General features: G+C 37.3%; 1 protein-coding gene across 2 annotated transcripts in view; it reads left to right on the top strand.

Annotated features, from left to right (window-relative positions):
- Window positions 1–26,549, top strand: part of RNF180 (ring finger protein 180) — a 71,057-nt gene that overhangs the window by 8,057 nt on the left and 36,451 nt on the right. For both annotated transcript variants that reach the window (XM_042825987.1, XM_042825986.1), the window contains exons 3-4: window positions 1,163–1,258; window positions 7,050–8,006. In XM_042825987.1, coding sequence (XP_042681921.1) covers window positions 1,163–1,258; window positions 7,050–8,006 — 1,053 coding nt within the window. The remainder of the gene's footprint in view (window positions 1–1,162; window positions 1,259–7,049; window positions 8,007–26,549) is intronic.

Here is a 26,549-nt window from a genome sequence, read left to right as displayed (position 1 = left end):
AGATAGCAGATAAATGTAATTTAATGCTGCTTTCTGAGTCAGCAAGAGACAAAAAAAATAGTAGGGTAGTAATATTTTCAGTAAGTCATCTTTCCCTTTTGAATTTTAAGCTTGCAATAGAATGTGTTGCTTAAATATGAGTAAAAGAATACTCTTAGATCAAATCTTAAAACTAAATGTTTAAGTTATGTATACATTATAAATACTTTAAATCAGAATGAGGTCTAAGTTGAATTTTATCTAGGTTGAAGTACATGCAGTCTATTTCATAGAGAAGAGGAAGGTGATATCATAAATACGACAAATTAATCTGTTTCAGCTCTACTGTCATTAAGTGGAGAATTCCTATAAGTTTGTCTACAGTATATGGTCCACTTTCAATTATCGGAATAAAATTTTTACTCCCATTGGTTCCATAACTTAGTTGTCAGTGTTTTTTCCACATTTATCACCTTTAACAAAGGATTTTTGGACTTTGACACTTACTAGAGCTTGTGTCTTATCCTTAGAACTTTACTGACATTCAAAACTACATTAAAATGTTTTAACTACACCTATATCATTTTTGTGCTAAAGGGTAGTTAGGTAATTTTATCTATTTTAGTGTGAGTTATTGAAATGCTCTATCACTCTTACCAACTTTCTTTTTGTTCTCTTTATTTGGTCACATTATTGCACGTAAAACTCAAAAATTAGAAGGTCCCTGTTTTCTCAGATAATTTTTCTGAAAGCATTTCAAAAGTGATTATAAATCAATTCATGCAATAGTTGTCTAGTACTGACCAGTCTTCATATACTATAACTTAAGTTCTTCCTGCCTTTATGGAAAATTGTACCAGCTGATAGAGCATGTGAAATCAGTTTCCTTATATAATTGGAAGATCAGCTATTGCATACTTTCTGTTCTTGCAAACAAAATAAAAACACCTCCAGACGCCTCCATCTCCACAGTGGAGCCTGTCCAATGTCCTTAGATTCAGAAATAGTATATTCCTGACAGCATCTGTTTGATTTTTGGCTTAAAGAATGTACCAGCATCTTTGAGTATCATTTGTTAATAAAAATATTTACTGAATTTGGGAGGCTGATATGTGACTATGTTCAAACAAAAAAAAGCCTACATGAATGTTGAATAACAATACAGTGTTTATTTTTTCAATAGATATCACGGCATCCAGCTGTTGCTCAGGAGTCTTGCAACATTTGGCATGTGAGCTTAGAAGCTATACCAGAGTGGGTTAAATGCGTCATTGAGAAGGTAGATATATTTTCCTTGTATCTTTATCATCTAACAAAATGTCAAATAAGGAGGGAAGAAATTTGAAGGATACTTCTCTGAAAAGATCTATATATATTACAGAGACTTTGTAACTGAAGGATTTTTTTTTTTTTTGTAACCTATATTGTTATGGAAGACTTTTATATGTATTATTTTCTTATGTACAAGGGCTGCTCTGAAACAAATGCCTCCTACTTTACTATGTTGGCCCGCCGCTCTGTAGGCAGATGGTTATGGTATGTCAGTAGAGGTTAAACCTTCCCACCAATATTCCATTACATTTTGTTGATATACAACTTATGGCAGCAGCGGGGCAGACTGGCAAAACGACATCTGACATGGAAGTGCGTACAAAGGAAAGGTGAAGAATTGAATTCCTCCATGAGGAAAAAGTGCACTGTTCAGTTCATGAGCAAGCAAAATTGCTTCTACAGTTTCTTGGCAAAACTAGTCAAAGTATTCACAGGTAGGCCAATAGTCATATACAAAAAGAAGAGCTGAAGTCACCCAGCTGGTAAAGGGGACTTCTGGCCGTCACTCCTTGTCTCCTTGACAGGAAAAAGCCAACATCCAAGTGACACTCTCTTTTCAGTGGCTGGCCCTTATATGAGCCCATGGTGACTTCCCACTGGGCCCACACGTTCTGGTCACATGGGGAGCACAGGTGCAAACCGTTTGCCTGTGCTCTCTGGACCAGTGACACTCTTTCATCGTGTGCTTGGTCACCAGTGCAAGCTATAACCTAACAGCTCCTCTACATGCACCCATTGATATTCATTGACTCCTGCTGAACATGGAAGATGACCCAACAGTGGATGTGTACATTGTGAGGTGGTGGGTGGTGTGTTTCAGGCAGTGCAGATTGTCATGAGCATGGCATGCAGGTTCTTGTTCATTGCACAGCTAATGATGATGACTGTATATTAAAAATGTATGAATTATCGGGGCTTTGGCTTTGTTTTGGCTTTCGTTTGTGCTGATCATTGCATCTTTTAGTACTAACATCTGTGGACAGTAACATTTAAGGTTTTTTTAGAGATTTGTTGTTGGAATATGATGTAATTTCTTTATTTTACATGTTGAGATATTTTTTTTATATGACTAGAAAGTACTTGCTTACTTGGAAATTCCAAGGTCTGATGATGAGCTAGTGTCAATGCATTTGAGTCTTAACTGCCCACTGAAAAGTATAAGACATCCCACAACTGTTGAAATTATTGTTTCTATTGACTGTATTCTTTTTTTAGGTCTAGAACGTAAATGTTACTTGTAGAATCACAGAATGGCATGGGTAGGAGGGGACTTTAAGCTCACCCAGTTCTGACCCTGTGCCATCAGTAGAGTTTCCAGCCACCAGATCGAGTTGATCATGGCCCCATCCAACCGGCCTTGACAACTCCAGGGATGGGGCATCCACGGCTTCTCTGGGCAGCCTGTTTCAGTGCCATACCACCCTCTGAGTAAGGAATTTCCACCTAGTATCTATCTTAAATCTCCCGTCTTTAGTTTAAAGCCATTCCCTCTCATCTTGTATGAGACCTTGTAAAATATTGCTCTGCCTCCTGCTTATAAGCTCCCTTCAAGTACTGGATGGCCATAATGAGGTCTCTCCAGAGTCTTGTCTTCTCCAGGCTGAACAAACCCATCTCCCTCAACTTTTCACTGTAAGAAAGCACTCCAGCCCTCTGATTATCTTCATGGCTCAGTTCACATCTGTCTTGTGACCCAAGGCCTGGACGCAGTACTGCAGGTGGGGCCTCAGGAGGGCAGAGCAGAAGAGCACAGTCCCCTCCCTCTCCCTGCTGACCACCCTTCTGTTGATGTAGCCCATGATACAATTGGCTTTCAGGGCTGGAAACACATATTGCTGGCTTGTGCTAGTCTTTTCATTCACTAGAATCCCCCAAGTCTTTCTCTGCTGGTGTAGGAGAAGTAAGCCAAAACAGTGGTTTTTGTTTGCCCTGCAAACAAATTAATGTTTGATTTTGAGAAGCATGTTCTATTTGCATTTCTTTCTGCTTAGGTTTCAGTATCCAAGTTTTCTTACAGATGCAAAAGCATATATATTTATGTTATATTCTATTTTTTTCTAATCTGTATCTCAAGTGACATTTCTGGTCTAAGCAAATCCACTCTGAAAATGGCAGTGCAAAGAAAAAATGATGACTGTAAAACTAAGCATTCAGAAATTAAGAAAACTTGTTTCATTCTCCCTCAATGCTTTCCTATCTTTTTTGTATTCTTAAACATTAATTAATCTCTTCTGAAAATTAATGAAATCTTGGACCTAAATAGTGCACAACAGAATAGTGCATCTGCTTCAAAAATATTCTTTGGGAAGAAAAAGAAAAGCAGAGTGATAAGGTGTTTTCTTGCCTTACAGATTAACCTAATCTTGAATGTCTGATCACAGTGACCCAATTTTTATAGCAGTTTGCATGTTCAATTATTTCAGTATAATTGGAATTAATGTTACAATAGTTGTAAATACTCATCTTTCTGCATATGAAAACCCAAAGGTTCATTTTGGAGGACAGAGAGATAAAAGACCTGTAGACAGTGACTTCTTAGAAGAGATTTAGTGTATTTCCTCAAGATTGCAGAAAAGCAATGTTTCTCTGGTTGTCGAAGCACAGAACACAGTACTCTCTGAAAGTCTTCACTACCAGTGTTTTGTTTTCTCTTTCATGTCCTGGGAACTCTTGTTTCATTCACTTCTGACCTCTCTGGAAAGATGCTGCAGGTTTATGGATATATATATATGGAGTTTTAAAACAATTTTGGTTTATCCACAGATCCTCCAGATCCTCCTGGGCTCTGAATAATGTTGTGATCATGTTTTATTTTCTCCTTTATGACTCCTGAATCAAAGGCTAAATCATTTTACATAAGCACAAAGTCTATTTGCAGCCTGCAACAGCCCACTGCTTCCCAGCCAGTTCTTTTTACCATCTGTCCCTGTTCTTAACCAATTTCATTGGGTTTCATGCACACATTAATATATAGAAAATCTTCAGTAATTACAAATCTCTGATCAGTGTTGCTAGTGCCCATTATTTAGTAGCATTCTGTTTTCCCCATCAGTCTTCATTTTGTTTGGCTTCTTCAGGTAACCATTCCTACTTTTCTGTCTTTATGGAGGCCATATTTAAATCTGTGTACCCTAAGCTCTTCTAAAGATCTTGCTGGTTTTCCCACTGGCACCGCCTCTGCTGTTACTTCTTAAACTGAATCAGTGGCTTATCAATGCCTTACCAAGCTCATGGTAAATCAATCCCAGACTCCCTCTTACTGCACTTGATCTCCCAGTTTCCCTGCACATATGGAAATTGGGATGTACTTTTTCTTCCCTACAGTCTTTAGCTTTCCCATTTTCGCCTGAATCACAGAGTGGCTGAGGTTGGCAGAGCACTCTGAGTCCATCTGGCCCAACCCCCTACTCCAGGGGAACGCTCAGAGCAGGGTGCCCAGGTCTGTATACTGTGCCCAGGCAGATTCTGGAGATCTCCAAGGAGGAGACCCCACAACCTCTCTGGGCAATCTGTGCCAGTGCACAGATAAATACCCAGTATTTATACAAACTGGGGGAAGATCTCCTTGAGAGCAGCCCTGCAGAGAAGGACTTGGGGGTTCTGGTGGATGAGAAGCTGGTCATGAGCCAGCGATGTGCTCTTGTAGCATGGAAGGCCAAATATGTTCTGGGCCGCATTAAAAAAGGGGTGACCAGCAGGGAGAGGGAGGTGATTGTCCCCCTCTACTGAGCTCCTGTGAGCACCCGTCTGCAGTACTGCGTCCAGGCCTGGGACCCAAGCACAGGAAGGACGTGGAGCTCTTGGAGTGGGTCCAGAGGAGGGCCACTAAGATGACCAAAGGGGTGGAGCACCTCTCCTATGGGGAAAGGTTGAGGGAACTGGGATTGTGTAGCCTGGAGTCTGCAGGGAAACCTCATTGTGGCCTTCCAGTACTTGAAGGAAGCACATAAGCAGGAGGGAGAATGGCTGTTTTTGAGGGTGGATAGTGATAGGACAAGGGGCAATGGCTTTAAACTGAGACAGGGCTGGTTTTGATTAGATAGGTTAAATATTAGGAGGAAGTTTTTCACTCCGAGGGTGGTGACGCACTGGAACAGGTTGCCCAAGTAGGTTATGGATGCCCCATCCCTGGAGGTGTTCAAGGCCAGGCTGGATGTGGCTCTAGGCAGCCTGGTCTAGTGGTTGGCAACCCTGCATATAGCAGGGGATTGAAACTAGATGAACTTTGAGGTCCTTTTCAACCCAGGCCATTCTATGATTCTATGATTCTGTGCAGCACTGAAGTTCCCTGCTGTTCAAGGGAGTCTCTGGTATTCCAGTTTGCCAGGCTCTTAGCTTTCTTCCCTAACCTTTGTAGATCATTTCCTTCTCCCTGTCTATGGATTGAGGTTACTACTGCACTAAAAAGTGCTTTTTCCTTAATTTTAGTGCCTAGTCACAAGCATCCAAGAGCATGAGAGACTTAAAGTAAATCTCTGAATTGGCTTAATTGTTCTTAGGGAATGGCATAGAGACAAATTCATCAGCCTTACAAACTACGACTGCATGCTTAATGAATTCTGTGGGATTTGTTTGTGTTTAGGCATATGCTAACAGGTTTATTTTTCTCTTAGTTAATAACATGTCCAGATTTAAACAGGTTCTCATCCATCATATCTTTGATATTTTTGAAATTTTATGTTTTTAACGCACTACGCAAAAGTGAGTTTCTCAAAGAAGTGTTTCTGTAACTTTTTACAGTACCACATGTGAAAAATAACTTTTCTTCCACACACTTCTTTTCTGAAACTGCATAAGTGCTTGTACTGAAACTTCCAAAAAGTATTTACTCAGACAAATATTGGTCATGGAATCATTTGCCAAACTATCTTGCAAAGATTTTGCAACTGAAAACAGTGCTTTTGCTAGAAATGCTAGACAGCTTCTGTATTGGTTGCTAATTTTACTTAATGCACACTAATGAATAATGTGACTGGAGTTGATAATAATGTTTCTCATCTGGGCTGCGATCCTGCAAACACTAGAATATCTTTAATCCTCAAAAAAGTTTCTACTAAACAGATGAGTATAGTTGTGCAAGTATGAAGGAGATTTTAGGTCTTTGATATGTATTTCCTTTTCAAAGAGTGATATGAGATTCATAAAAATGCTGATAATATAAGTAAGCACGTCCCTAATGATTCAGTATTAGGGATTTATGATGGTGTGTTCACACAGATTGTGTTGTTAAACTACCAAAATGCAAGAACCATTTCAAGCTTTCTTGGGTAAGCAAAGAAAAAAACGATATTTTCTTTGTGAGAAATCTCCTTTCACTGTACTTGGTATGCAAGAAATGTATCAGCGCTCAGAAAACTCAGCTGAGAAACTGTGCTTGTCAGTTCCAGATTAACGTGGTAAATTAATTTCCTTGTTTAAAAGGATCTAATGTTTTCAAGGGTATTGTTCTACCTATGAACAAATTATTAAAATATTTTAGAGCCCCTACATTTTGAAGTATATGTTAGTACTTGAATTCTTACATTTAGAATAGCTATCACTTAGAATTAATTATCACTTAGTAAGCATTGAACATTTTCTCTGGAACATTTTTTAGGATGGAATCTCTTTTCTTGTGTTGGAAAAACAATAGCTAAACCCTTTAGTAGAAGGACAAAAGTAAATTTAGTAATGATTTTCTAATCTTAGATTTGTAATGAATGTGTTGAATAATGTTTTTGGTTTTTTTTTGTTAATAGGCACAGTGGACCGTTGGAAAACTGCACTGTCCATTTTGTGAGGCCCGTTTAGGGGGCTTTAACTTTGTTTGCAACACAAAATGCTCCTGTGGACAACTAGTAAATATACATTTCTGCAAAAGTCGGACTGATTATCAAGCAGCTCACTCTATTAGATTGGCAAAGTCAGCAGGAAAATGCTTACCTCTCTGTGAAATTAAGTCTGATTTTAGCAAGAATAGCTGCCATGAAATGGTAACAGAAGTTTCAGATACCAGCCCCCAAGGGCTTTCATACATCACCAGAAAGAATGACGATACTGAAAGATTTACAGAAGCACTTTGTCTAGAAGTAAGATCTCCCAGATTTGTGATGGAAAGTAAAAAATTTCCCTTAAAGGCATTAAATCAAAAAGGAAATCTTTTTGCTTCCTGTCTGAATGACACATGCACACTAAAACCTTTTCACAGAAGATCACACAGTTTGGATTTAAATATCAGACAGAGACTTGGTTTGTCACCTGTGTTATTTGAAACTTCCAGTATGGGACCAGTTTACCACATGAAATGGTCAAATGGCCAAAATGAAAATCCATCACTTTATACACCAGGTGACCTGCAATTAGAGTCTAATAATAGTGCTTTTCAGGTCCAACATAGTTCCAGTGCTGGCAAACTACAAAAAAGGTTTCGAGCTATGTCCTGTACCACATTGGTACACAGAGACATGGAAAGTGATGAATGTGATTTTGAAGCTACTGGACAATCTTCTGGGAATGCCATTGCTGATGGGTCACCTTTTCTGTTGAACACTGCTTCATCTGCAAGAGCTGTAGAAGAGGAACAGTATATTGCACCTGAGAGTCCCATACAGTCTACAAGTATTTCTTTCAACCAAAATCTGAGTAAGAGAGAAAAAAACAAGTTGAAAAGCATAAGGAGAAAACAAAGGCAGCGAGAACAGTGGCTACAGAAGCAAGTAGGTGTTTAAAGTGATTTGTTCTACTTTTTTTTTTGTTTGACTTACTTTTATTACTTTTCATACTGTTTCTTAATATGCAGTTTTAATATAGTGCTGCTGTATAGGGTTAGTTATCCTGCAAACAAGGCATTTCAACCTCTTTCTGCATATAATTTGTCTAATTCAATCCAATCTGCTTTTTCCTATATAGAATCAAATTGTAATGGATAAGTATATAAAACTTGCTTATGTTGGCTTTATTAATGTTTTGTGAGTAACAGCAAATCTGAAGTGGGAAGAAATACAGTAAAATTTAGTCAATGTGATTGAAGGCAGCCTCCACATTCAAATCTTCTAAATGAGAAATAATAGTATTTCAGAATTTCCTAGCTACAACATAATATCATTTTAGGTTATCTTTGCAGCAGGCTTTATTTTTAAAGGTGTCTGCATTTATTACTTATTGTAACATAAACATTTCTTTCTTTGGGTAAAGAATTGAATGTTGCTTTTTAAGACATAAGTCTTAGTATCTAAATGTCTTACCTACAAATGTGAAAAGAAGTTGCATATTTTTATCTCATGTACAGCTATGTTTTCCCTCTTCAGACTATCAACTGAAGACCAAAATTGAAAGTCACATAGGATCAGTCCTTTGTACATAAATGATTTTCCCTCTTAATGCTTTGGTACAATGCTACATTACTCAGGCAGAAAGTGACTTCAGGTTCTTTCCTATGTACTGTCAGTAGAACCTTTAGAGTACAGTACAGAATCTAAGCAGAACAATGAATTCAGGGTTGAGAGATAGTTACTTGGAGGCTGACTCTTAACTAAATTTAAGAACCAGCTTGACAATATGAAGGGACATACCATAAGACTTTTTCAGTCTGTGTGTGTTATTTTATCTTCGGGATTTTTTGTTTGTTTGTTTAAATTCATATTGCCAAATTTGGAAAACATGTTCAATTTTTATAATTGTACACTGATACTAAAAGTGAAGAATTTCTAAGATTTGTATGTCTTCATATTAAATATTTATTTTCTAACAAGTTTAAGACTTACTAGGATGTCAGATTTCCTTAAATGGTTCTAAAAATTCAAGGTCTTTATATTTCTTTTGAATGAAGTGACAATGTAAAGGCATGATGCATAAGAGCGTTTGCATGGTCATGTCATCTGCAGTCTCTGCAGCCACCTTCATCTTTGCTAGATGTTACTTTTACAAGTAAAGCGCTGTACAGATTTTCCTAATTTGTGGTAACTGGGGAGAGGAAAAGATAAACTTTAAATCTTTCCCATGTTAGATCATGCTTCTTACTACTATTCCTGCTTACGTGTCCTCCCTTCTCTTCCAAGTTTGTTTTCATTTCTCTTTGGCTTTCAGATACTCCTCTTGGTAACGACATACGTAATATTACATTGCTGCTTAGAAATAAGAAACAGAGCTGTGGGACTCTTTAACCATGATTTTCAGCATGCTTAGCACCTATGTTTAAGCAGTGAGATATTAAAACCTCAAAAAAAAAAAAAAAAACCCAAAAAAACCGAAAAACATCATAAACCTCTGACTGATAGAATGAGAGAGTTTTGATAAATGACACTGCGGAGTGTTTCATTTAAGTGCTCTTCTTCAGTGCAGCAAAATCCTTATGTGGGTACTTCGATTCTAAGCTCTCTTCACTATAGGTACTATATATCTCATTTTTGTCTTTAGTTAAAGCAGTTTGAGAGAACAGACCTGCAAATGCATCATGCAGTTCTCTGCTTTTGTTTCATAGCATGGGAACTTTATCTGTCAAGTTGTTTTCCTGTCTTCCAGTAAGCCAAAATATGTTCATAAAAGTTGTGTTGTGACAGAATATGAGCTAATATGAAGGTGAAGTATATATAAATCTCAAATTGTGAATAGGAACAATTCTGTGAGCTTCTGACATAAGCTTGCACTTGGAGGCCTGCACTGGGAGTACATGCAGGACTAAGGTGCCCTGCTATAACAGCAGAGGGACCCAAGCTTCCTTTGACTGTTCTGCAGGGGAGAGCTCTTAAAGCCTGTGGAGTGTATAAGCATTCTGTGTACAACATGCGGGCATCTTTGTGTTCAGGAGAGATTTTTAGCACTGCAGTGTATTGTTACAGTATGAAGTATTTAAGTCTAGGAATTGCTAGTGTTAATATTTTTTTTTCTCTAAGAAATTTAAGATTTTTGTTACAAACTCTTCTTTTATGTATATCTTTTCATATTTGCATTGTTTGCTATGGTCTGGAACTCATACTTGCATCCTAAAATATCTCAGACAGAGGTATCATTTGCTGTTCCTCCAGTTATATTTTATTTCTGCTCAGAATAATTTTACATGAAGGAAGACTACTGAGTTAGCTTCAAAACTGCAGTATCAGTTAATCAGTATCAGATGATTTTGGAAATCATCCTGATCCATCTGAAAAAACGTGTCACCGAGTATTCTGAGAGCCTTCTCCGTCTCTACTCCTAAAGTTCTCTGCCTTCTTAGCAGATCTGTATTTCTTTACACTGCTTCATTATTTTATGCGAAATAACACGTTGTTACAGCTATTTGTAGTTGTCCCATACAACAATAACAAAAATAAACCATGGTAGGCACGGATACCTGATCAGTTAGATAAACTGTTCTTACAGTTTATTGTAAGCTAAACCAAGTAAAACAGGCAAGAAAAGTTCAGTCAGAGCGAGCCTGACGCAGCTTTAGTTCAGACCTTGCAGGCTGAGAACAAAGCTGATGTCTGTTTCTTACAGTGGCAATACTGCATTACAGGGCTATGCACTTGCAAACATAAGGCAGTATCTTTATTTAGCTAGTACATTTTACAAGACTCTTGAGGAAAATCTGAGTCAAAACTTGTATATCTTTTGATTTTATTGTGGCTATTATCTGATACCTTTGTAATTAAGAGATTAATTCTGTCACAGATTATAAACAAGTTAGGAAGAGGTATTAGCAATGATGGATTCGTGCCCAAATGCATGATTTACCATTCTTAAATTGCAACTGTACTTTCAGAGGGAGAATTGTACTTTCTTTTGATTTTATTATGACTATTATCTGATGCTTTTGTAATTAAGAGATTTATTTGTCATATACTATAGAGTAAGGAAGAGATATTAGATATTAGCAATGATGGATTCATGCCTAAATGCGTGACTTACCTTTCTTAAATTGCAGTTGTACTTTCAGAGGGAGTTGCATCTGAGGGAGAAGCACGCAAAAGCTACTGATTTATGGCATGCATTTGGAGCTCCTCTTGCATGTCTTTAAATCCCAGCACTTTCGACTTTAATTACTTTTATCAGTAGTCTTCTCACACTTTTATTTATGATTGCAGTTTTTTAGGGTCATTTGTGATCCGGCCTCTTCATGTGATCATAGAACCATAGAAACATAGTGTGGCTGGGGTTGGAAGGGCCTTTAACGATCATCTGCTTCTAACTTCCAGCAGTGTGCAGGGATTCCACTCACCAGATCAGGCTGCCCAGGGTCCTATCCAACCTGGCAAATGCCTCCAGCTGTGGAGCATCCACAACTTCTCTGGCCTGTCTGGTCCAGCACCTTACACGCGGGCCTCTGAGTAAAAAAAAATTCCTCTTAATTTCTGTCTTAGATCTCTCCTCTTTTAGTAAAGCCATTCTCCCTTGTACTGTCTGACCATATGAAAAATCAGTCTCTATCTTGTTTATAAACTCCCTTCAAGTACTGAAAACCCACAGTGAGATCTCCCCGGGGCTTCTCTTTTCCAAGCTGAGTAAGTCCAGCTCCCCTGGTCTTTCTTCACAGGAGAAGTGGTCCAACCCTCTGATCCTCTTAATTGTCCTCTTCTGGACCTCTACTTCAATAGCTCTTCATCTGCCCTGTGCTGGGGGCCCCAGGCCTGAATGCACTATTCCAGATGGGACCTCACAGGGCCAGAGCAGAGTGCTACAGTCCTCTCCCTCTCCATGCTGGCCACCCTTCTACTGATGCAGCCCAGGATACGGTTGGCCTTCTGGGCTGCAAGCACACACTGCTGCCTTACATCCAGCTTTTCATCCATCAGGGCCACTGTATCATTCTCCACAAGCTGCTCTCAGTTTGTATGCATATTTGGGATTGTCCTGACTGAATTGCAACACCCTGCGCTTGACCTTATTGAACTACCTCATTAGGTTCACATGGGCTCACTTTCCAAGCTTGTCCAGTTCCCTTTGACATCCCTTCTTTCTGTTGTATAAACTGCACCATTGCTTGTCAATTTCAGGACTCCCTCTCACACACCACAGTCTCCCAGTCCTCTGTATTTTATTGTTGACTGTCAAAATCAGCATTTTTTAGGTATCATCATTGTTAATATTAAGTAATTGTTACTACTTCAATATCGTATTGATGAGCAGCTGAGAACTACAGAAATATTATATAATTCCTTCTTGCATACACTACTAAGTTTATATTATGATGTTTATTTTATAAGCTGACAAACAGGTTAGATAATAACAGTTTATGATACATGCTGTCCCTCAGCTAAGAACAACAATGGAGGTAAGTTGCAGCACCATGCACAATGTGAAAAGCAGACTGAACTGCACAATTATGTAAGATGGCTCACAGCACACAAAAATGAAAGTTCAGCGATACAAGTAAGAATTCAGAAGTACTTTCATATTTATGAAATTTACCACAGATTAATAGAAAGACAATGAATACAGACAGTAAGGAGAGAATTCAAGATTGGTTCTTGTCTTGTTACACAATTTTGTGTCTTCACATCTACAGATTGTTCAGTTAATGATTCATTGACGCTGCATTTGTGTCAGTTTGATATCTCTGATTGGTTTTCATGTTAACAGACTCTCTGAATGCATATAAAACAATGGCAAATTTGAGATCTGGAAGCTTGCTTGGAGGTGTAATCAGAGAGCAGATCTTGGTTCTGTGAATGCAAGTAGAATTTTTTTTTTCAGAAAAAAAGAAATTCCAAACATCTAGGAGCACTAAATTTCCATATTGTTATGTTTTGTTCTGTTTCTAGAACTAATCACTCATGCATTGCTGTGTTCAAAGATACCTGATTTTTTCTCATTCACAACCCCCTTCGATTTTACGGTGTCAAGCATGCTAGTGTTTATTTTTGCTATTGTTTTCTTCCTCCCCACTCACCATGTCTGTATATAGCAGGAAATAACACTAAGTGAGAAGAATTGATTTCTTTACAATTCTTCAACTTTTTTTTTTTTTGTGAAAATTTAGGTGTGCATGGAGAAGTCACTCTAAACATTAAAACAATCTCACACAACTAGAATAGAGATTTCATAAGAAACTTCGTAAAACGGAAGAGATTTCGTAAAACCTCACTGTTCTGAAGTTGATAAGCTGTCTGATACTAGTAGGAAATTTTAAAAAAAGTATCAGTGAAATGAATTATATGTACTACTGCAAAATTCTGAAGAGGTGTTGTATGGTAGCTGCATTTCAGAATGAAATGTAAGGGAAGGTAGCATTTACTGTTTAAACTGTAGGAGGTTGTAGTCTTTAAACATATGAACACCTGCTTCAGTCAAAAGTACAAGCTTATACCAAAATAATCTAATACAGTTGATAAAGCGAAAGTTTTGTGTATTATGATCTAACACCCTAATGCCTTCAAAGCTGTGACAACATTGTTTTTTTTTAAAGCCAGCTATTCCCAAAATTGTATTGGCATTGGTATTTCATACCAAGCTAACACTAGCACGTCTAGAAGAGTGTCTCGGGTAGGGCCTTCTGTTCTTAAGTCAGATTAATTTGCTTATATTCCTACGTCTGAAGCATCCTGAGTGTATTTAACTTCTTAGACCTGTTAAATCACTGAGACATAATCTTAACACTGAAAGCAAATGCTTCTAACTGTGTCCACTCCTGTTAGCAATAGAGTTGGCAGGTTGTCTTTGGTTCATATACCTGTTTTTGTAGGTTTGATTACATTGGAAAAGTAGGATTCTAGAACAGACAATAGGAAAATGTAGCATTGCTTATGGGCATTTGTAGATTTTTGTGAATTTTTAGAATTCGCTGTTTTTTTCCCCACTGTTAAGTGCAGTCTGTTCTATCTCGCTTACAATGGAAGAGGCAAGGTTGTATGAAAAGTTACAAAGAAGATTAAATACATGTGAACCTGGTAGTTGCTCTTGGTTGCATAATGACATAGCTTGCACTGCATGTAGTTGTCCTCTTGAAGTGAGTCTATAATGCAGACCAAGTTGAGAATGTTAATTATGTTACAGTAAAAATTAAAGTACTTACTTTGGTGGACTAGCAGACTGAATGCAGATTTTATGTGCTCGAAGAAATACGAAACAGAAACAGACTTTTCTTAGATGATCAGACTTCAGGTACAGGGAACTTCTAGAATTAAAAGCAAAACACAATTTTTGTAGTTGCTGCCCACAGTATGTTGTATTCTGGGAATGCGAGAGAGAGTGCCTTGGGAGGTTTATGCTAAATTCTTATTTAAGGCCAGTTTCAGTACCGATCAGCAATTGACTTGGTTAATTGTAAGTAAGCAAATCTGAGAAACCAGTCCAGCTCTGTATTTCAAAGCTTCTGGAACCCAAAGTAACAACAGCAATCACTTTACAAAACACTTACTATGCAGTAAGCTGCCTGACCTCTAACTGTCTTTTCACAAGGAAAGCATGTTTCTGGGTGAAAAAACATGCATGGAAACAAACAGATGAAATCTAGTTCAGACTACATGCCTAATGATTTCAGTGTTTCCTAAGAAACTAACATACCTTATTCTTAGGGGTACATTTAACTTCTACTAATGAGTAATGGTTAGGACCATTCTAGAGGGATTACTTGTGCCTGAGTCACCTGAATGTTGCTAACACTAAATAACCATAATCTGAAGATGCACCTTGAGATCTAATTCAGTTCTCAGTTACTTCTAGATAAAACAGACGTTCATTCTTGTGCTTGTCTCCTCCCTTTTGTGCTATATCAAGTTTGAGTGGACAAGACTATATATCTTAAACTTAGTTAGGATTATCTGCTTACTACATGTATTTATAAAAATAGTCCAAAATTACAACTTATATTTATATTTTTTATCATTTGATAGCAAAACCATTTTTCTCCCATATCTTAGAGGAATTAATTCATGGTCATGTTAATCTTTAATGCCATATGGGAATCTCAAAAAAAAAAAAAAAAGAAAGAAAAGAAAAGGAAAGGAAAGGAAAATGTGCCCAGAAAGTGCTAATACATCCTGGGATTATTACATAGATTTAGCTATGGCAGTGTCTCACAACAATTATATAGCATGCTATATTGTAAGATCAACAGTAAGATTTTTTTCTGCTGTTTTTTCTTAGGAATAACAAATTTGAAGAAAAACATGGTCCAAAGCAGTATGTGCAGCATACTTATTTCAAAGCTGCATAGTTGTCATGGACTGCTCTATCAATAATGCCAAATTATAATGATGTCAAACGTGGATACTGATGATTACACAGCTGACATCAAAATGTTTGCCACTGCATTATGGCTGATTTTTGTGCTTGTTTCATTCTTTCCATGAGGAGAACTTGGCATTAGCTTCTTTGTATTGCATTAGACGTTCCTTCCAAAGCTTATAAAAATTATTTCACATACTTTTTTTTTCAGTAGGAATGTTTTGGAAAAGGCTGCCCTATATCTAAACAATAGCTCTCATTACAGATGATTTGTTGCCCCAAAAATGCATTACTTTTTTAAGTACATAAGCATTCATATGCTAGTAACTATTCAGAAGAGAGGACAGAGCATTATGGAAGGACAGAAATTAATTTACAAATGTGCAGTGTCTAGTTGTATTAAATGTACAGTTACTGAAGCCAAGAGCCTAAGAACAACAAAGAACACAAAAACTGCTATAGCACTTATTTTAAATATGTGTAGATTCATACTCTGTGAATCACTGGATTTGTAAACAATATCTATTTAATTGTGTAGCTTTTTTATAGAAGTGTTTTGCTGCATTTTTCATAAAGACATCAGCAGGCAGGATATTCTAACATATTTATTTGTTTTGGAGCACTTCAGAAGTGTTAGATACTTTTCATTGTGGGTAAAATCAATAACTCTTGCCTCATTGGCATGCAGTATATCTTCAGAAATGATTCAGTGGAAGAGAACAGCCAACTAGAAGGGTTAATAGACCCAGTAAGCCGTGCCATGTTCAGTCTAAAAACACTGACTGACTGAGGATTTGAAATTGGGTATGCTAAGAGCAGTCACAATTGCTCCATGCTTTCAGATTTAAATTTAATCTGATGAAAATTAAGCATATTGTTTTTTTACAGATAGAGGTGTTTATTTGGGAACATAGCACAGCAGAGGCAGAGGGAGGTGCTCTTGCCCCTCTGTGCTGGTTAGACCTCACCTGGACTACTGCATCCCAATGAGGAGCTCTGAGTACAGGAGAGACATGGATCTGTTGGAGCACATGCAGAGGGCCATGAAATGATCCAAAAGATGAAACACTCCCCTGCAAGGACAGGATGAGGGAGCTGGGGCTGTTCAGCCTGGAGAAGAGAAGGCTTTGGGGAGACCTTACAGCAGCCTTTCACTATCTAAAGTGGGGCTGTAAGAAAGAAGAGGACAGACCTTTTGCAGAGTCTGTTGGTACAGGACAAAGAAAATGATTACAGACTGAAAAACAGGAGGTTTAGATTGGATATAAGGAAAAAGCTTTTACTATAAGTGATAGTAAAGTGAAGATAGTGTATAGTATAGTAAAGATAGTGAGGCACTGGAACAGGTTGCCCAGAGATGTGGTAGAACTTATTTCCCAGGATGGACTAGGATTTGAGCAGCCTGATCTGGTTGTAGGTGTCCATGTTTGTTGAGGAGAGTTTGACCCAGTGACCTTTAGAGGTCCCTTCTAACTCATACAATTCTGTGATTCTGTAATCATTCTGGATCATGCGCCTCCAATCCGGACCCCATAAGCCTATACAGGAGCAAGCTGAATTCTGCACATATTCTTCAGTTCCTTTGTTGTCCTTCACTGTATCACAGGACATTTGATGTGAATGCAGTGAGGGTTATATGCAAGCTGAATCCATGGTTTTGCACTGTCAGGAAAGAGCATGATACTGAAAATATCTAAGTGCTTCTGTATGAATCAGTCTGAATACAGGCAGTCAGTCAGATGTCCTCACCATGTATTTGTTTCTAGGATCATCATGCAGAAGTATTTGAGCTAACATTGCACAGAAGTGTTTCTGATGTGCTAAATTTATTTCTTCACACCATATTATGGTGGTTAGACTGCTCATATGTTGAAACGGCCCTGGATACTTAAGATTAGCTGTCATGTGATTCTGGTTGTGTTCTATGAGACCTGCTAAATAAGAGTGACTGTGTAAAGAACCTCTTGTCTTTGCAGTTATGACAGTTAATCACAGAATCAAAAAATGATAGAATAGATTGGGTTGGATAGGACATTTAAGATCACCTAGTTCCTACTCCCCTGCTATAGGCAGGGACACCTCCCTCTAGACCAGGTTGCTCGAAGCCCCATCCAACCTGGCCTTGAATGCTTCCAGGGAGGGGGCATTCATGGCTTCACTGGGCAACCTGTTCCAGTGTCACACCACCCTCACATTAAAAAACTGCTTTCTAATGTCTAGTGTAAATCTACCCTTTTCCAGTTTAAAATCATTTCCGCTCATCCTGTTGCTACATGCCCTTATAAAAACTCCTCCAAAGTTTTCCTGTAGGCCCCTTTAGGTACTGTAAGGCCACTATAAGGTCTCCTTGGAGCCTTCTTCAGGCTGAACAGCCCCAACTCTCTCAGTCTGTCCTTGTAGTGGAGGTGCTCCAGCCTTCTGATCATCTTTGTGGCCCTCCTCTGGACCCACTCCAACAGCCTCATGTCCTTCTTTTGTTGGGGACCCCAGAACTGGATGCAGTACTCCAGGTGGGGTCTCACGAGAGCAGACTAGAGGGGCAGAATTGCCTCCCTCAACCTTCTGGTCACACTTCTCTTGATGCAGTCCATCTGGGATGTTCATGTTGAGTCTTTCATCAAGTGACACCCCCAAATTCTTCTCAGGGCTGCTCTCAAGCCATTCTCACCGAGCCTGTATCTATGCTTAAGACTGTCCCGATCCAGGTGCAGGACCTTGCACTTGGCCTTGTTGAGGTTGGCATGGGTCCACCCCTCAAGCCTATCCAGGTCCCTCTGGATGACCCAAACAGGTGTTATACAGAAAGACAGCTGCCAATGTTGAATGCAAGATTAATTCAGATGAAAGTGATGGCAAACATGGCAAATTATTTTCGCTAGATATTTCCACTGTTATAAAAGTTAACTTTAATAGAGTAATGATATATTTTGTTTGTATGGCATTTGGGGAATTCTTGTTTTCTTCATGATCATCTTTCCTAATATCAATAATTTACTTTTTATGAAAATGCATATGTATGTGTATGCCTACTACAAACCACACATCATCTCAAAAGTGAGTGATTATAGTCTTATGAAGTATTTTTCTAAGGTAAGTTAAAAGCTGATGTATTGCTGACTGATATTAAGGAGAAGTCTGAATTCTTAATTGAGTTTCATTTGGCAGATAAAATAGTTCTTAATTCATTTTTTTTATAAAAAGTGATGTAGGTTTCTATCCCCTTTTTAAATACAATAATGAATATTTAATACGGAGTCTGCAAAAATTAGCACGCTCGAAAATGGAGTGCAGTCTAAAACTGAAAATGGGAAGTAGTTAAGAAGCTAAATGAATAAGTTAAGTTCAGGTGATAGAGCTCAGACTGTACTCTTCAGGTACTGGAAGGCCACTATAAGTTCCCCCCAGAGCCTTCTCTTTTCTAGGCTGGAGAGCCCCAGATCTAAAAGTACGCAAGTAATCTTTGGTAAGGCAAAAAATAAAATATCAGTTTCTGTTTCAAGTTAGTGTATGTGCTTTTCAGTCTTCCACAAAATTGTCCTTCTGAAATGCAAAGCAAGAAAAGTATATTGTTCAGACTGCTAGGTTATGTGTTATATGGTCTTCTTGTTATCACAGCGAATTAAATATTCATTTACTGAAAAATAAGAGCAGTCTCATCTTATATTCTGAATCAACCTTTTATCAAAGCCAGTGTCTGAGGTCCTTCTAACCTAACTTTCCTAACTATTTGCTTGACAAAAAAAAGAAAAAGGGAAAAAAGAGTCTAAAGAATTTATCTTTTATACCACTTTTTGTCTGTATAACACTCAGGCTTTTACAAGGCCGCCAAGTATTGGAAATTTGCCAGTGCAGAAATGGGGTAGGCAGAATTATTTGGCATTGGTTTCTCAGATGTTTGGTTGGTGTACTATGTGTGTACTCTAGGAAAGTGAACCTAATCACCAGATTTGGTGCCGGGATTTTTTTTTTTCACACAGCTTGTAGAGGTGAAAGCAGTTCCTAGTTTCCTTGTCAATTTTATCTGTAGCTGATTTTCTTCCTCTTAGTTTTCTAGGTTGTTGATTTTCTTTTCGCCTTAGTATAAATGTAAAATTATTTCAGAATGAAGGAATGTAGTTTTGGATCAACAGCTATGAAGTAGGAGTTCCCATCTTATTACTCATGATTTTAGAATACTGCACTTGGCAACCCTGGGACTGTTCTGGTTCTATTTCTTACAATTCTATTACCTTTTGGCCCTTGTACTACTTTGAGTAGATCTAGGTCAGGGACTAAAATGTAATGGGTACGTTTGTAATTGCTGGAAGAGAGCCAAGGAGTCATCCTTCAGTCTGAAGCATGGTGGCCCTGCTCCTGTGCAGTCTGCTTAGAGCACCTTTCACTCAGCAGTACTGCTCTGGGTCTGAGACCCAGGTGGTGCACCACATTCTGGAGATTCAGTCAAGTACTGGATGTTTCTTCTGTCAGCTCAAAGTGTCTGAGCTGGTAGAAAAGGGCTATGCAAAGGGTAGAAAAGGAGGCATGCAAAGTGTAAGTGCAGTGATTTTTACCACATCAAATTATAAGTAGATATTGTATAGCTAAGAGTCTGAGCTGAGCATATGGGATAACATTTCAAATGCAAAACCTTAAACATTACAGAAGAAGCTGTATCATCATTCATTCCTTTCCTGTATATAAAAATTCCTCCTGCAAAAATAGGTTTTTGTTACTGTTATTTGTTCACCCACCTCTAAATTGGCTTATTGATGTATGTATCCAGAATGCAGTGCTTCTAAGTGCTTGTCACATGTGTAAACTACAATATCACTTTTTAGTGTTTAGCTTTTTAGAACTGATAAAATATCAAAAGTAATGTTTTGATTTTGCAATTTAAACTAGTTTTGTATATTTGCAATTAAATTTCTTAACGTGTATTTTTTTTTCTATGCTTTTTTCATTTGCTTGGCATCTTTTTGCAGGCATACTCATTACTTCTGTATGAAGTCTTATCTAGTAAGGCCGTTTGTTTTGCAGTGAATGCATAGATTGTAGAAGAGCTGTTACACAGACTTCATCTTTGTGTTATTGCCTAATAAACTAATATTCAGTTGCTGGATAGCTTTAACTACTGTGAATATATTTTTTTAGAAATACGTAGAACTAAATAAAGCATCATTATGTGTAGGAGTTCGCAATGCTTCTTTCTACCACTTAAGAAAACTACATTAGTAATGCATAGTATCTCCACCTGAATGCAGGGGTATAGTTGAACTGTTTTCTGCTGTAGCTGCACAAAGCTAGTACAAAAGAATAATTTTCACGGTTTCTTGCAGTTTTTAAAGATAGATGTTTTCGCTTTTTAGAAACTAAATTAAGAGCAGCATTTAGGAGGGCTTATGGTAACATTTTGCATTAGGAACTACTTTATTGCACTTCAGTTTTTTTTTTTAAATAATATTTTAAGTCATTTGTTCTTGATATCAAGTTGTCTCTTCCAGTATTTAAAAAAATAGCTGGTGAAACACATAGGTGTATGTACTGTAATGTAAGGTACAGTGTGTGTAAACATTTATAATGCTTTTTTATCTACATAATTATCCTCCACAATTATACATCAGGTGACATGATTTTGTTTGACTTAATATATGTTTTGGTAAGTATGTTTTAATATACATTTTAATATGTAATTTACGATCTGTAGACCTCCCTGTTCCTTATAGGATACAGTCATAAGAATTATAGCTAAACAGTTAGTACTTTCGGGGCTGTAGTAGGTTGATTCTGGTCAGCAGGCAAACACTCAGCTTCTTGATCACTCTGCTCTTCTCACTCTGGGAAGAAAATAGGAGAAGGGCAAGCAGACTTGTGGTTCGAGATAATAAGAGCTTAATAGAGGAAATGAAAGCTGCACATACAAGCAAAGCAAAGAGGAATTCATTGATTATTTCTGATCAGCAGGCAGATGTCCAGCTGCTTCCTGGAAAGCAGTGTCTCAGTACACATAGTGGTTGCTTGCAAAAAAGAGACATCACAAGCTTGAATGCCTTCCCTCTTCCTCTCCCTGGACTTCGTTGCTGACGCATAATATCCGTTTGGTCAGTTTGGATCACCTGTTTTGGCTGTGTTCTCTCCCAGCCTCAAGGTCATACCTAATGTACATGCTGTGCTGTGCTTTCTTCCCAGTGGCGTCTCTCGGTGAGATCTGAGTCTGTTTCATTACCATTTCATGCCCCCCTTTATCTTTTGAATGATCTGTGGTTGAGTAGCTGATGTTGACATTGATGGACTTCAGAGCTAATATTGCAGTCAGGCTTAAGAGGGGCAGAATTCACATCGCTGAGTTTTTCTTTCAAGTTGTCTGGTTAAATTTTATTACTTTTGAAGGCTTATCTGCAGAATGAGCATTAAGAACTACTTTATAGTAACAAAATGTTGGGTACTAGAGGATTTGATTTTTTCATGTGAGCTCTAGCTATTCTCTTCACAAAGGCTTAATGTTGGATCTTCTGCTTGAGGACTATAGCTTACTTGTGTTAGGAACCTAAAATAAAGTAATGGCATCTCATCAAATTCACTGTGAAAGCCATAAAATAAAATGTAGCGTATAAAATTCTATTCTTTTAAGATAACCAGATCCTTGAATAAGATTGCTCCAAACATGCCCTGTATTTGCCTGAGGAACTGACATAAATAATCATCTAAAATGATCACAGTTTGTCAGCTACGAGCTTATATTAAGGAGGCAAGCAATCCATCGCAGTCAAACTAAACAGCATTGCTTTGCTTTGTGTTCTTTACTGTACTGGGTCTTTTGTCTTTGACCATTACATTTCCTCATCAGAAAAGACCTTTCCTGTTCTGCTAAAGTAGGTCACAGGATGCTGCCTACATTAAGGAAAGAAAAGTGAAATTATTTGTAAAAAGATTTAGAAAATACATCAAATCTATGAGGCTTTGAAATATTTAAAATATACTAAACTAAAGAAAGATTCATTTTATCCATTAACATAAGTATCAAAGAGTGATTTTTCCCAACAAAGGAAGCCCTATCTCATTTGGCTACCTTAGACCCTGAACACATCTACTCACAAAAAAAGAAACAAAGCAAGTATGGCACAACTCAGCTGGGAGCCTGGTGTTTCTGTTAAAGTGAACGCCTCGCTTTTGAAGCTGAATGCCTCATCTGGTCAACAGAGTTCTCTCTTCTTTTGCTTTTGGAGATCTTACATGTAAGGTGAGTGGTATGTCCCCATGTGCTGTGTCATAGCAGTCATATCCATTAAGTCTAGACCGATGTGGTATGTCCCAGGGGAATGCTTAGTGCTCTTTTTTAGCTAGCACTAGAAAAGTTGCAAGACCCCACTTTAGGCTGTTGGATAATGTGGGATGCTGTCCCACAAACATCTGCCCTCTGCTGAATTTTTGTAAGACTGTTTTATTATTTCTCTCTTTTTTTCTACACTGTTCTAAAAGAAGGAAAGCAGGAAATAGAGTAATTTCTTAATTTCAATGTAGATAATTAAAAATAAAGCCATATTTAACTAATGGTAATAGTAGTGGGCAGTCTTACATTGCCACATTCAAACTGGAATTCTGTTGCATTTTACAGAAAGGATTATGTTTATTCTGATCCCAAATTAGAATACAGTGTTTTGACTCTCCCAGAAAAAGAAAACTGCAGTTAATTTTGCATAACTTAGGACAGTGATTCATAAATAAACTTTTCTGATGTTCCTTTTTTTTTCATTCTTAAACATTTTTTGTAGTGTTTTTAACATGAAAATACTGTAAGCTGAGCATTCTGTTTTGTTGTCTTATATTTCTACAAATTTCCAAGCTCTCCTTTTACCTTCTTTGTGTCAGTCTGGCAAGGACTTTTTGACTTGCAACAGTGAATTTTTTGTAATGGCTTGTCTACTGATAATGAATTGTCTTGTATGTTGTCTACCATATTCAGATCTGACTATTTGTTTTATCATATATCTAAGTAAGGCCAAACACCTGAAGTGTAGGGCAGTGTGTAAAACCAAATAGAAGACTTCTAATAAATATATATTTCTTAATATTTATTTAAGGATGGTGTTGCTGCATGAGAATGTTTTTAGGTAGGGTGTACTAGTACTAATACAACTTCAACTTGTGATCCATAAAATGAGATGATGATGTGTAAGATGTATTTTTCCTCAGCTGCTTTTCAAAAAGTTTCGACCTTCTAACAACAGTCTTGCCTGCATTTAATAATCACAAATAGTTTTTTATGGTAACATTTTTATTTTTTTAAGATAGCTAATTAATAGGACTTATTGTGTGCCTCTGTTTGTATCATAAAATATGTAGCTAGAAAATGTACATTTATGAATACACAATGATTGTAGTAGATCTAACTGCACACACTGTGCTGCTATAATAAACTGCTAGTAATGTATAATCTCATTTGATGCAGCAGAGTAAGATCCTAGACTTGTCCTAGTGATTTTAGTGGAGCGTTAGCTTCACTCTGCTGTTTACCTAAGCACCAAAAGAACCGTGTCTTTAAAATGCATTGTTACAATTACAGATCTTATGCATTTTTTGAATCTTTACTTCATCTTCGTTGGAGTTAAATTGTTTTGTATCCCATAGTCTCATTCCAAATTGCCCTTCAGTTTTATAGTAAAAGAAATTAATTCTTTCTAATAACTAATTTCTTCCATATCATTCTTGGAATTTCAAACACAGGGAATGAGTGAAAAATTTGTACATCTGATAAAGCTGTAATGATAATAGCAATAATAGGAGGGTTATACTCAACATTTCTGCTTCTGAAAGAAAATTAAAAATATGAAGGAAGCTTTCTGTATGCAGTTTACTTTCTAGAGTTGTCAGGCCTGAACACACTCTTCAGTGCTGAATTTCTGTTTGTCTGTATGAGATTGTTCTGTGCGATGAATTTCTTAAAAAAAATATCCTATAAGTAGTTCTTAAAAATGTTTTAAAAAAAAAGTTAATTGAGCTACCATCAGCAAATGGTATTAACTGTGTCTGCAGTTCACAGTGAAGGATAGTGTAGATGTTTGTGTATGCATGCATATGTTTCTAGATAAACCCAAGTTATCTGTGGAACACTGTATTTTCTGGAAAACAAAAATTGTACTTAAGCATTTCCTGACTTCTTCTGCTGGTCTTTACACCTTTTTATTGGTGATATTTTATTTCTGACTGTCATTTACCAATGTATTTTTTGAAGAAAAAATTTACCAGTGTTCTTTCTGCTTGAATTTTGCAGCTTTGTTTTAATCTTCCTGCATGAGTGTGAGCCTTGTAAAGAAACTTTATCTACTATTCATTATTTCTGCATTTTAGCAAAAAGGGGAAAAAAACAGGGAAGAAAGTAAGTTAGAACCCTATTAGGAGAGGAACACAGACAAAATGTACTCATCAAGTACATTTTATCAAAATCATCAAGGAGTTGGATTTCCTACAACTTAACAGAATGTGTCAGATGAAGATGATGTGATTAAAAAGCTGTAATACAGTTACTGTTACAGTGCAATTAGTGCACAACATTTGAAGCACATTTTCTTCTTAGGCATTATTTTACCAAACGTGAAAATGGGAGCACGGAGAGTATTTCTATACAGATCACTTCATTAACAAAATACATTGCTGTTTATACTTTGCTAATAACAGAAAGATAATAATGAAAAATAAATTCCATAAAAGTGTGCAGTAAGAATATAAATGTTAGAGGAATTACACAAAATACATCTGAAGGAAAGAACATCCCAGGCTGCAGAATCCTAACCTCCTGTTGTTTTCACTTTCTCAAGAATAAACACTTGTTAGCACTGTTCTACACAGTCAGTTCATTTTGTTACAAAAACAAGACAACAAGAAAAGTAATCTTATTTTGCTGAGCACTGCAGTAGCAGTAGTCCATGGTGCCCTTCCCCTGGCTTGCCTTTGCATCTCACATCCCCTCTGAAGAGAGAAACTCAAGAGCATTTCTTGGGCCAGATAGCTTCTATATCTTATGGGTCAGGTAAAAATAATTTTGTTTCGTCTGTATCCACTAATAGCCGTAGACCTTAGCAGAATGAAAGAAATGTTAAAAGCAATGGATCAGGGTATAGTGTCTAGAATCTCCTAAGCGCTCAACCTCATTCTACATCCTAAATATTGCCTGTTGGAGTACATTCCATAGCAGTTGAGCCAAAGATGGGTTTTGGTGTTTTCTCATCCAGCTTGTACTTTGCCAGACATTTTCTGCCACTTCCACATAATCTAGAGGGCCATGTTTCTTTTACACAAAGACACAAAAACAGGAAAAATGTTGGTTTAAAAAATATCACTCCTATATCAAATGGTTGTTTCCTTTACTAAGAAAATTACATCTGCAATGCAAGCGGAGAAGTAAGTCCTCTGTCATTCCTGTTGGAGTTTTTTAATCAAAAAAAACAGTCTTGCAGCAAAATGTTGTTTAAATAGAGACTTAAGACATCATCATTAGCAGAGTAGAACATGTATCATAAATGAAAGTGCACATAACATCTTAATGCCAGTTGAAGAAGTACCAAGCCTTGCCCACTGCCAACAGGTAGAGTGAATTCTCTTTGAGGAAGGGGGATAGCTGGCAGTGCTTTTTGAAAGATTTCCTTGTTAGCAATCTGCTACTTAAAAATTGGGAAGCTACTATTTGTGGACTAGTTATACCTATAGTAAGGCTTATGTTGTAAAAAATTTGTTACAAAGGAAATGGTGTTTGAGAAATTATGGGGTAAGTAATTGGAGGGTGGTTTTTTTTTAATGTGTAGTCTCTCTCTTAATCAGTTATCAGTTACTTTGAGGTTGCTAGTAGTTCTGTCACTTTGCATCTAATCCTATTTATAGTCAGTTATACACTTCAGCACAGTAATTCTTAAATCCTTCTGTTGGTGAATATGTTGATGCAATATTAACAGTTGAATCCTACTTTTTAAATCCGGGTAGAGAAATGTGAAATAAGCCGATGTTCAGCTCCATTTTCTGTTTCATTATCCTATCTTTCTCAAAGAGGAGCTTTAAATTCTCAGTTTTTTTTAATGGAGGGGAGGTGGATTTTAGTATTTGATTTCTGAGAATCTTTGTGAGAGGCTTCATTTGAAGGCAATCTGCAA

This window comes from Centrocercus urophasianus, unplaced genomic scaffold, assembly GCF_019232065.1.
Source record: "Centrocercus urophasianus isolate 14NV4802_14NV808 unplaced genomic scaffold, USGS_Curo_1.0 seq_25, whole genome shotgun sequence".
NCBI classification, from domain to species: Eukaryota; Metazoa; Chordata; class Aves; order Galliformes; family Phasianidae; genus Centrocercus; species Centrocercus urophasianus.
This window is presented reverse-complemented; position numbering and strand designations above follow the sequence as displayed.